The sequence below is a fragment of the Monodon monoceros genome, unplaced genomic scaffold (genome assembly GCF_005190385.1).
Source record: "Monodon monoceros isolate NGI ecotype Baffin Bay Population unplaced genomic scaffold, NGI_Narwhal_1 Super_Scaffold_18, whole genome shotgun sequence".
Classification (NCBI taxonomy): Eukaryota; Metazoa; Chordata; class Mammalia; order Artiodactyla; family Monodontidae; genus Monodon; species Monodon monoceros.
Window position 1 is genome coordinate 154,596,256 of NW_021703774.1, and position 12,290 is coordinate 154,608,545.

Consider the following 12,290-nt stretch of genomic DNA (forward strand, 5'->3'; position numbering starts at 1 on the left):
CTAAAATACCATTTATATTATTGGTTTTTCCGTAAGATCTTAGGGGAAAACCCAGACGAACTTTTTGACCAACCCAATATATATCAGCAAATTTTACATACATATGTATACAAAAATACAATATTATATGTACTATATTATATAATAAATAAATATTTTTGTCATTAGCTTGTTTTATGACAAAAATATGTCAGTGTATGACAAAAGCATAAAAAGCAACCTGGCTTACAGAGGACAGAGTTATCATTTCCCCCATGGTTAATCCAGTCCCTGCCTAAACATTAGATACTAAAGTTCTCTCTTCTCTCACACCTTTCTTGGACCCCTCAACTCCAAAGGAGGGTCCCAGCTACACAGACCCAACAGCATAGATTGGACGGTCTGTTCCAGAGTGTACAGTACTGCCCTCCCCCTGTCTCAGGCCTCTGTTAGAGACACAGTCATGAGTTATTTCCACACAGAGCCAAAAAATGCTAGTGGAAACATGAGAAATACACTCTACCTAAACCCCATTTTAAAAAAATAACTCACCTAGGTTTATATTATCTGTGTTCCTTGCCACTCAGGAAAGAAGGATGAATTTAGCTGAGCCACCTGGTCTTACATGGTCATTTTCAACATGACCAGACTTTTTTAATTCCTTTTCAAATTCTTTTCCCATTTAGGTTGTTACATAATATTGAGCAGAGTTCCCTGTGCTATACAGTAGGTCCTTGTTGGTTATCTATTTAGAATATAGCAGTGTGTACACATCAATCCCGAACTCCCTAACTATCCCCCCACCCCCACCCCTTTCCCCGCTGGTAACCATAAGTCCGTTCTGTCAGTCTGTAAGTCTGTTTCTGTTTTGTAAATAAGCTCATTCACAGCTAGGCTTTGACTGCCTTAATGAGACCACGGTGCCCTCCATGCAGTCGATGCTCTGGAAATGCTGGCTGATGAGAAAAAGAGGGGGACGTTCCCAGAGGCAGGGCAGTAACAGTGATTATTTCTCACCCGTGTACAGACACAGAAACTAAAGCTCAGAGATGGGTAGCCATTTGGAATGCAACCTTGGGATTTGGGGTTGCCAGGTCTTCAGCACCACTTCTATCACGTCTAGGATTCCTGAAGTCAGTCCTGGATGCTGCAGTCAGGGGGAGGTGGGAAAAACGATGGGTGGTCCTTTTCCCCACCGTCCATGTCTCCCCCTCCCCTCATTTGACCAAGTTCCACCTTATTTTCTATAAGCTCCTCTTCAAGTTACACTCTTTCCCCACATCCCACCAAAGCTGGACACTGCGGGACCCCTGAGCCCATCGTCAACGGGCAAATCAATGGGGAGAACTACAACTACCGGGGCAGCGTGGTGTACCAGTGCAACGCCGGCTTCCGCCTGATCGGCATGTCTGTGCGCATCTGCCAGCAGGATCATCACTGGTCAGGCAAGACCCCTTTCTGTGTGCGTAAGTATGGTACCCACTCTCCCTAGTCACGGGCTCAGGTGCAATGTGGACTTTCTCTTGTGTTGTCTTGATTAGGTTAGCTAGAGGGTTTTGTATGTTTTGTTAATGTTTTTCAAAGACAATAATTACATCTGTTGTTTTCAGTTTTCTGCATCATTAACCATTGCTTTCACCTTTATTATTTTCTTCCTTGTGATTAACTTCTTTGTTCATTTTCTTGCTTTTGAATTAAGAATTTAGTTCATTTATTTTCAGTCTTTCGTTTTTATTGACTATTATGGATGTAAGTGTTTAAGGTTATAAAATTTCTTCTGATCACTGCTCTAATCATACCCCACAGATTATAAAAATTAGGGTTTTATTATTTCTCAGAAATTCTGTAATTTTGATATTAATTCCCCCTTTCGCCTAGAAGTTTTTTTTAATAAAAGAGTGTGTGGTTTTTATTTCCAGATGGAAGGACCTTTTTGATTTTTACATTGATATTAATTTCTAATTTATTGCACTGTATATAATATTTCTACTTCATGGAATTTACTGAGGCTTCCTTTGTGGCCTAATATTTGATCAGTTGTTATGAATGTTCCATGTGCATTTGAGAAGAAAGTGTATTAATGTGTTAAGTTCTATGTATAATCGTAAGACGTGCCTTATTGATTTTGTAGTTTATGTCTTCTGTATGCTTACTTCGATTTTTGTCCACCCGACCTGTTTTGTTCTGAAATTTGTGTTTCAAAGTTTTCTTTCATCAGTGTTCTTCTATTTTTTCTTACATTTCCCGTAGTTTCTGTTATGTAACAGTAATTGCTCTATTTGGTACATAGATATTCATAACTATTATATCTACATTGCAAATTGTGGTTTTAGCCTTTAAAAAAACTTCATTATCACTTTTAGTATTTTCTACTTTGAATTGTACTGTGTCTAATACTATTAGGCTTATGCCCGCTACTCTCAGCCTTTGCCCATTTGCCTGGTATACCTTTAACCACCCTTTGTTTTAGACTTTCTGAATCACTTAAATGAGATGTGTCTGTTATATACATCATAGAGTTGGGCCTTGCCTTCTGAGCCAGTTTGAAAATCTTTTTCTTTTAATAGGTTAGTCAAATTCATTCACATATATTGTTATAACTTATATGTTTGGTTTTAATTCTGTCATGTTTAATTATTATGTGTAAAATATAATACACATATTTCTTTCTTTCTCTGTATGATGTGTTCTCTTTGCTTTTTTTGCTTTGCTTTTTTTCTTTTTTCATTTGATATTTAGGAAAGGTTGTTAACTTGTATGTCCCTTTCCTGTAATCAGTGCATTGACATACCAGGATCCTTTTTCAATATGTTCACATTTAAGATAGACTTTCTCTTTCTAGCAGTGACTTTAGATCAATATTCCCCTGCTCCCCTCGTCTCCTCTCCTCTCCATACAGCCTTGCTCTCTACAAAGGCTTGCGACAGAAGCATGAGAAATAGTTCTCCCTGGGTTTAGTGTTTATTTTTCTACTTACACGTAACTTAAAAGTTTACAGCATTGTCTGTCTTCTAGTTATGCTGCAGGCCTGGACTTTCTACAGTTTTATTTTTTCTTCTTGTTAGTCTGCATTTTTGGGACTTAGATGGCCACTGTTTATTCTCAGTTGCCTGGAAGTAATTTGGAAAATTTTTCACTTTCTAAAGTTCCATAAAGTGAGCCTTTATATAAAGTGCAGGTTTTGTTCTTAATTTTTGTAAGGCAGGTTTTTGTTTTTAATTCTTTTTCATTTGGTTTTTCATATATGAGATGGAACAATGAAATAATGAGCCTTAACAAGCAATGCATGAAAACTAGTCTTAATAGTTTCTTAAGTATTAAGAAATGCTTTACAGAAAGGAAGGTTTACAGAAAGGAAGACCTATCTATATTAGTCAGCCTTCTAGATGTGTCTAAACAAAACATGTTTGGTTTAATCCAGGAAATGCAAATTCAAATGCCTTTAAGAAATTGACACAGAATATGTGTGAAAAGGTTTGGGTTACCAATAATAGGGAATGTTGGAGTCTGAAAAAATGGAGGATGTCTGCCGAACCTAAGATACTTAATTTTGCACCTGGTCCTTACCGAAAGGCAGTATAGTAAAGCATTTGGACACTTGGACCCTGGACCTAGATTGCCTGGGTTCAAGTTCCAGATCTACCACTATATAGCATGTGGCTTTAGGCAAGTTAGCTTATCTCACTAGGTCTCTTTCCTCATCTATGAAAAACAGGTACCTCAGAGACTATTGCGAGGATTCATCAATAATGTGAAATGGTCAGATGCTGCTGTTGCTGTTGTGATGAGAGTGTGGTGGTGGCGGTGATGCCACCGCCCTGTCACATCACAGAATCCAGGATCTCTTGTACCAAGCTCCATTCTCTCCTGGAGCTCAGAGTTTTAGGAAGTATCTGGAGTAGGACGGCAAGAGTAATAGAACAAGTGATTGCTCTGTGGCAGGTACTGTGTTAGCTGCCATCACCTATGGACTCAAGGTTTATGATATCAACCAGACTCTCAGAACTTTCCAGCCGCCCATCTACATTTCCTCAGTCAGCTCCCTTGTCCATTCCACACAATTTCACAGCTAATTCACAATTTCACCTCCTTTCTGAACACCTGTATTCTATTTGTCAGCAAATAGCAAATAGTGAAGATGTCCTGAAAGCAGAGAAGCTAGGTTTAGAACTCAGACGAGCCACTTAGAAACTGTGCCTCTTGAACAAGTCCCCAGACTCCTCTGAAACTCTCTTTTCCTATGAGGATAACGATGGTGCCTACCTCAGGGGGTTGTGAGGATTAAATGAAATAATGCATATAGACCCCAATAATTATTAGCTAATCATATAATCTCACTTTCTACTGTGCAGAGAAAATAGAAGCCATCAGGTAATAACCCCTTCCACTTCCTGCTTCCCTGGCTCGCACGTCTGTCCTTGTCCCTTCCCTCCCATCTAGAAGGAGGCCCAAGGCTAATCCCTCCATGGGTCTCTGGACCTCCTTCCCTTCTGCCTTCCTAGTAAGCTTAGTCTGTTTTCACTTCTCTCCTCTGAACTGTGGACCTTCCATTTCTATTAATTTCCCTCAGCCTGTAAGACCGAATTCAAGAAACCTTTCCTTAGTACCTACTTTGTGCCAGGTGCTGTGTTAGGTGTTGTGGGTAAAGATGAATTGAATGTGCCGTAGTCTCGGCCCTCAGGAAATCTGGGTCCAGTGGTGCATGTGCTCGAGGTCCAGTTAAGCCCCAGTCCAGCAGAACTCCTCTTTTCCTTCCCAGTGGTGTGTTCTCCTTCTCCCTTTGCGCCTGTATTCGTCAGGGCTCTCCAGAGAAACAGAGCCCTCTGGGCCATCTGACAAGTCTTGAACTCTCCCCATGGGTCTGCGACACTCCCACCTCCTGTGAGCTTGATTTACTGCTTTGCTGACCACCCCTCCGTGTCCTTTGCGGGCATTTCGGTCAATCTGCAGCTCAGAAGCTGGTACTCCTCCCAAAGGTTTTACTCCTCAGCCCTCTTCTCTCACTCTATACAAGTGGTTATTTTAGCCTTTGGGGACATGACCCTTTGTGAGTCTGGTGAGAAAATGGATCCTCTCCCAAGCTGATCGCAAACACCCAATATTTTGCATATAATTTGAGGGGATTCACAGACCCTATGAAGCTTACCTCCATTCTCCCACCACTTCGCTAACCTGGCAAAGTCCTGCTCAGCCTTGAGACCCAGCTCAGAGGGCATGCCATGCCCTCTGTGGACCCTCCTTAACCACTCCCTCCCTAGCAGAGGGTAGGTGCCCCTCCTGGGCACTGGCCTGTCTCGGCACAGGCCATGGTGTTGTGACAGCCTGCATCCCTGCCTGCTCTCCTACTGGGCTGAGAAGTGAGCCCCCTGAGCTCCTTGCATATCATCAGTATGTAGCAGAGTGTCTCGCACTTAGTGCGCGGTAAGCATTTAATGGAGAGCAAACGTATGAATCTGTTTTTAAAGCAACCCTGTTAATGCATATTGAAATCCTTACTTTACAGATAGAGGAGCTGAGGCGTAGAGCGAGTTGTCCAAAGGAAGGAAGAGACAGAGCTGAACTATAAACCCTGGGTTGCTGGCCTCCTGGTGCATTCTCGTCCCACCACACCGGGCAGTCTTGAACCCCTGTAGTCCGTTATAACAGCACGCCTCTGCCCAGCTCTCTCTGCTAGAGTCAGGGATGCTACTGTTGGGATTTACCTAAGAGAATGGTTCCAGAAAGACAGCAGACGTGGCCACAGCCAAAAGTGGGTCCTACTTGGCCTTGTTCCCCGACCCCCGTTCATACCATTTGGGTCTGGGGTGGGGTCCTCATAAATCCAAGTGTTGGGCTAAGAAAGCATTCCTCGTGGCTCCTCAACCGCTCACAGCTAAAAATCCAGAACCAAGGGAGAGGCCTCAAAGCCATCAAGTGGGAGTTCAACCCAAAGGGACTAGGTACCAGGCAGGCACTAAACAGAACTAGGAATGAGGGAGCAGAGCAGAAGCCAGGCATCCATCCATTCATGGCTCACTCATTTGTTCATTCGCTCAGCAAATATTTATCAAGCTCTTCCTGTATGTCAGGCACTGATACATACATGAAAGATAGAGCAAGGAGCGAAACAGAGTCCCTGTCCCAGGGAGATTCCATTCAGGTAGAGGGAGACAGGCAATGAACACACGAGGAAGTACATGCAGAGTGTGCCAACTGCTATGGAGAAAAGCAGGGCAGGGCTAGGGGGCTGGGCAGTACTGGGGAGGTTGTTTATCTGGTCGTAAGGGAAGGCCTCTCTGCTAGTGACATCTGAGGGGGCACCGGAGGATATGAGTGCAGGAACCAAGGGATGTTCCAGCCAAGAGGAAAGCAAGTACATAGGCTCTGGGGCAGGAACTTGCTTGTTCAAGAAAAGTCGAAGAGGCCAGCGCCACTGGGTGGAGTGAACTCCACTACTGGGAGGAAGGGGGGAAAGCCTGAGCCCTACAAGCACCAGAACACTCTTCCTTCCCTGCCCAGGGTTGAACAAATTACAAAAGGAAACAGAGTCATGGGTGGAAGACAAAATATCACTTTTATTCCTGATAAAGACTAAGTTGGAACCCATAGCTTAATGTGAGAGCCAAGTGGAATCTGCTAAATAAACCCCAGAACGGGGTGGATTCACACACAGTCAGAGGCAGCACTGCACTGGGGCGGGCATCGCTCCATTGCTGGGGAGAGCCTGTCTCTGGAGGAGTGGGGCAGAGCAGCGCTGCCCACAGGCCGCCGGGTCCCAAGAGGAGAAAGGCAGGGCTGAGCCTTTATTCTTCCCAAATTGCACGATGGGCCATTCCACGTTACCCGGGGCAGAGTAAGGAAGAGAGCAAAGAAAGGCCAGGAATTACATGAATTGAACTCCCTTCACGTGGAAGGAGTGGGGGAAGGGTTGTGCCCCCACTAAGAGCTCTGGTTCCCACTGGTCTGTCAGACTGACCAGTCCCTCCACGCAGGCATGGTTAGTATTGACTCTGGCTCCGTCCAGATTGGCCCAGGAACTAGGCTGGGTCTGCATGACATGAGGGATAGTCACCAGTGTATCTGGCGAAGAAGAGTGGAGTTGGGGAGCCAGGGGATAAGGGAGAGGAAACGAGGCGGGAGGGACAGAGAACGACGCTGTGAACCTAACACCCTGTGGAAGTCCAAGAATGACTTCTCTCGTGTTGTCCAAGCGGTGGACATGCCTTCAAAGAAAAGGGAATGTCCACATGCTGATTTCAGGGAAGCAGAATTTTGCAGCAAAAGAGACTAAAGTTAGACCTAAGGCTGAACTTCACTGATGGGTATGAGAAACGCCAGGTGAGGAGAGGATGGACTTTGGGGGATATGGAATAACAGGAGGGCTTACCTCTCCTCTGTTCTGATTACAGCGATTACCTGTGGACACCCAGGCAACCCAATGAACGGCCTCACCCAGGGCAACCAGTTCAACCTCAACGATGTGGTCAAGTTTGTTTGCAACCCTGGGCATGTGGCTGAGGGGGCTGCTCGGTCCCAGTGCCTGGCCAGCGGGCAGTGGAGCGACGTGCTGCCCACCTGCCGAAGTGAGTCACCCTTCTTCTCCCCTCCCCCACCCCCAGTACCTCTGCCATCTGTGGTCTGCGACCCACAAGCGGAAGCCAGTGGATTCCATTGTGGTGCTACTTTGACCAAATGGTGAAGACTTGGGACAGAAAAGAACCATAAATGGGGGCTTTCTCAACCCCTAGATACAGCCACGTCAAATTTCTTCACTGATTAGGTAAAGAAAGCAAAGGACATTCATCTTTCAAAATAGAAATGGAAAACTATCTTCTGTTTACATTTCGTAGACCCAATAATTCACCATTATCATATAGAGCCCCATTCTTGATGAAAGAAAAAAAACCCACAAGCGTTCAAATGAAAACTAAAAAGCCAACAGTCTAGGGGTTGGGATGAAGGGGGAGGGAAGAAATGAAACCACGGACTCAAGAGGCAGACTCTGAGTAGAGGATATTCCAGCCCCATTCGGTCTATTTAGGAAATAGCTTCTAAAGCTTTTAAAGGCTGCTCACAGCAATGAAGGGCAGTGGAGCTGTCTGCCTCCACCCAAGAGTGGCCTGGCAAGCTAGCTGAGGTTTGAATGGAGAGTCAGACAGAGTGAACAGTGAGTGAGGCCAGCCCTGGTCTGGAGGTTGATCAAGTCTTCACAGATGTAAGGTGTGAGGGCTGAGACTCCCTCGGATGACGGCTCCTCCTCGCGGTGTTTGGGGGTGCATGGCGATTGGCTGTGCAGTGTGTCACAAGTCATTTGTAACTGATATTAAAGAACCAAATTTTTCAAATGATGTTTTAAAATCATTAAAGATACATTCACAGCTAACCTTAAAATAACATTCCTCTCAACATTTCAAGGTGCCATTTTGAGTGAGACTAGGTTCTAGGGAACACAGGGGAAATTGTCGTGACCTTGAGTTGACCTTCCTTCCATCACCTATCCAGGCAGGAAGGAGCTGAGAACTGATGCTTTGGGGTGTTGTTATCCCATTACCCCCTTCTCCTCAAGAACTGTGCTCTGTCTCCCCAACACAAGGTCCTGTCCTGTAACTTCAGCTCCCCCCGTCCCAGCCCCTTCCTGGGGTGCTGTACTCAAGAGCCGATCTTGAAAACAGACGGCTGGGGTAAAATCCTTAGAAATGATGGCCTCTGCTCCTTCTCCCCACCAGCCTATTCTCTACTCTGACAGAGTGACCTGCCTAAAATGCAAATCTGATCAAGTCACTCCATGTTTAAAACACCTTGAGAGACTTCCCACTGCCCTTAAGATAATAATAGTCTCCTCTGCTGGTTTAATGGGGCCCACAGACCTGGCCCAGCCTCCTGTCCAGCCCACTCTTCTCCACTTCGTCCACCCCCAGCCTCAGCTCTGCATTGGGTCCCAGCCACACTGAACCTCTTCCGGAGTCCTCACACAGTGCCCTGTGCCCATAAACCCCCCAGGGCACCAGACACAGTTTCCTCCAATGCATTCTTCTCTGTCCCCTCCCACCCTCTCTTTGTCTGGGTGATTTCTACCCAGTCATCAAGAGCCTCCTTCTGGGAAGCCTTTCATGCTCCACCCCCTGCACGGGCTAGATGCTCTGCTTTGTGCTTGTGGAACATTCTCTGCTGTCCCTATCAGAGCACTTATCAAACAGGATAATTGTTCATTTGTCCCTTTCTCTCTAGACCAGTAGTTCTCAATTGGGGATGATTTTACCTGCTCCCCTGTCCCAACAGGGGACAGATGTCGGAAGACATTTTTGGTTGTCACAACTGGAGGGTTTCTATTGGCATCTAGTGGACAGAGGCCAGGGATGCTGTTAAACATCCTACAATGCACAGGACTGCCCCCTCAATAAATAATTATCAACCCAAGATATCCTTCGTACCAAGGTAGAGAAACCCTACTCCAGATTGTAAATTCTGTCATATCCTCACTGCCCAGCGCAATGCTTGGCACTCAGTATATCACGATAAACAACATGAATGAATAAAGGCTACTTGCCTGTTCAGTGACTCCAACCGCTCTGAGCCTCAGAGAGGTTCATCAGAAGTTAAAACAGCTCACACCTGAAAAGCTTATCAAAGATTTTAAGTACTGGCCCTGCCCCCCTTATGATGCATGAGATTCAGGTAAAATAATGGATGTGAAAGTGTTTTGAAAGCAAAAGTACAGATCATCGGGCTTCCCTGGTGGCACAGCGGCTAGGAGTCTGCCTGCCAATGCAGGAGACACGGGTTCGAGCCCTGATCCGGGAGGATCCCACATGCCGCAGAGCAGCAGGACCCGCGAGCCACAACTACTGAAGCCCGCGCACCTGGAGCCTGTGCTCCGCAGCAAGAGAAGCCCCCGCTCACCGCAACTAGAGAAAGCCCGCGCGCAGCAACGAAGACCCAATGCAGCCAAAAATAAATAAATTAAATAAATTTACTTTTTTTTTAAAGTACACATCATGGGTTATGAATAATATGGTCATTATTCTCAAATCTCACTCGATTTTGAGTTAAGCTGCTTTGGAAACACTTCAGGATTTAAAAGTCAAATTTATCCCCCAGGATTAATCTCCCCCTGAAATACTCATAAAAGTGATTAAAACAGTTTCCAGAAGAGCCCACCCTCCTTCCTCAGCTTTGCTGAGGGAGACATTGTATCAGGGATCTGCTCACAGAGAGAAGCCATCCCTGCCCTCAAGGGATTCTTGTATTCAAACAAATCACAATGGAGCGATCCAGGTTTGTACTGGGAGCACTGAGGAGGGAGAGGTTAACCAGTCTGGGAGGAGGTGGGAAGGCTTCTGCAGGGAGGTGATGTCTAGCTGGACATGGAAGAATGAATCCCTTAACCAGGTGATCAAGGTGAGGGGAGAAGTACAGCAGCCTCAGGACAAGCTCACCTTCCCAGGCAGGATCTCCTTTGTGTAGCCTGTCTTGGTCTGGAAATTTTGCTGTACTGGAAATACGTGCCTGTTTGGACTTTGGAATTCTCATTTAAAAGCATAGGAAAATCCTCGCGTCCAGGTCTCTACATCTAATCATCCCGTTCCATTGCAGTCATCAACTGTACAGATCCTGGGCACCAAGAAAACAGCGTTCGTCAAATCCACGCCAGCGGCCCGCACACGTTCAGCTACGGCACCACCGTGTCTTACCAGTGCAACCACGGCTTCTACCTCCTGGGCACCCCGGTGCTCAGCTGCCAGGGAGATGGCACATGGGACCGTCCCCGCCCCCAGTGTCTCTGTAAGTTGATGTTATCTACTCACAATGATCACCCGTGCCTTCTGACAGGATGGTCCATATCAAAGAACAGCCCTCCTCTGTGTGTGTGTGTGTGTGTGTGTGTGTGTGTGTGTGTGTGTGTTCACGATGACAGTCACTGTGGCTGCTCTGCGGATGTCACAGAGCATCTTGGGCCCTGTTGGGTTAGTTGCCACACCAGTTCTCATGCTTTCTTTGTTCCTGGCTACAGGCTTATTCTCTTTCCTCTCTAGTGCTGCCACCAACCTCTTCAGCCTCCAGGGTTCCCTTCCTTCAGGGGTCCCGGCTGCATAGCGGGACACTGTCTCCCATGTTACACCCTCCTTGCTTTTCCAGAAAGACAACACATGAACCCCTTTCTCTTGAAAGACTGAAGCAGAAATGCCACGGACCCTGGAGGCAGACCGACCTGGATTTGAATTCTGGTTCTGCCACTAAACATGCTGTGTGGTTTGAAAGAAGTCCATTAACCTCTCAGATCCTCCATTTCTTCATCTGTAACAATGATGCTAATGCCTCTTCCATAGGGTTATTAGAGGATTAAGTGAGAACATCCATTAAAAGTGCCTAGTACAATATGTCTGGTATATAGTAGCTACTCAATAAACAATAACTGCTTTAACTATAATTAGGAAAAAATATGGGGACACCATGTGGGTTAGAAAAGGATGGGGGAGGCACTCAGAATCCTGACATCTGGTTGCTAGCCTCACACATCCTGAAGAGAAAATCAGTTCCTTGGGCTCCTGATCTCTTGTCGCTAATGATGAACCCTGTGGGTTACTCTCTCCCCTCTCTTCCCAGTAGTAGAGGTGAAGATGCAGTCCCGAGGGACTGATGGGCATTGAGCTGGTGCCATTCAGTAGTCCTCTTATCTGTGGTGGGTCATACATATTTTGTAGGCCCCCCAGTCTGGATGACTCCATCTCGTTATGCCCTTGTGCCTCTAGGTATGATAGGAGTCTGGTACAGCTACTCACCTGCCCATATTTCGCTTGCTTGAGGACCCTGACCTGGCCATCCAGCCGCATTTATGACTGACAAATCATCTGGGGTTGGAAATGGACAGCCACCTGAGCGCAGTGGTGACAGCTGAGATTCAGAGTGCGTGGTGGTTTCAAATTGCTGTATCTTCTGGTAAAATGAGGCTTTTATCTTAATCAAGTGACCCTATCTATGTTCATTTTTTGCCCCAAAGCTTATTTTATCTGATGTTAATATTGATACTGATATAATTAATAGATCATTACATCAATATTATCTATAATCATTTCCTTAGGAGGATTTAATCCACTTCCATTTTTCTTCCTTTTTTTTGGAGAGAAATATAATTCACATACCAGAAAATTCACTTTTAGAGTATATAATTTGGTGATTTTAATATATTCACAAAATTGTGCAACCATCACCACTATCTAATTCCAGAGCATTTTCATCACCCCAAGAGGACACCCTTTAGCAGTCACTTCCCATTGCCCACCACCACTCTATCCCCCGGTAACCATACTTTGCATCTGTGAATTTGCCTATTT

At 45.6% G+C, this 12,290-nt stretch overlaps 1 protein-coding gene across 2 annotated transcripts in view; it reads left to right on the top strand.

The window, feature by feature from the left end:
* The window catches only part of CSMD2 (CUB and Sushi multiple domains 2), a 665,093-nt gene that overhangs the window by 612,110 nt on the left and 40,693 nt on the right, over positions 1-12,290 (top strand). For both annotated transcript variants that reach the window (XM_029230811.1, XM_029230813.1), the window contains exons 53-55: positions 1,272-1,445; positions 7,368-7,541; positions 10,552-10,740. In XM_029230811.1, the coding sequence (XP_029086644.1) occupies positions 1,272-1,445; positions 7,368-7,541; positions 10,552-10,740 (537 nt within the window). The remainder of the gene's footprint in view (positions 1-1,271; positions 1,446-7,367; positions 7,542-10,551; positions 10,741-12,290) is intronic.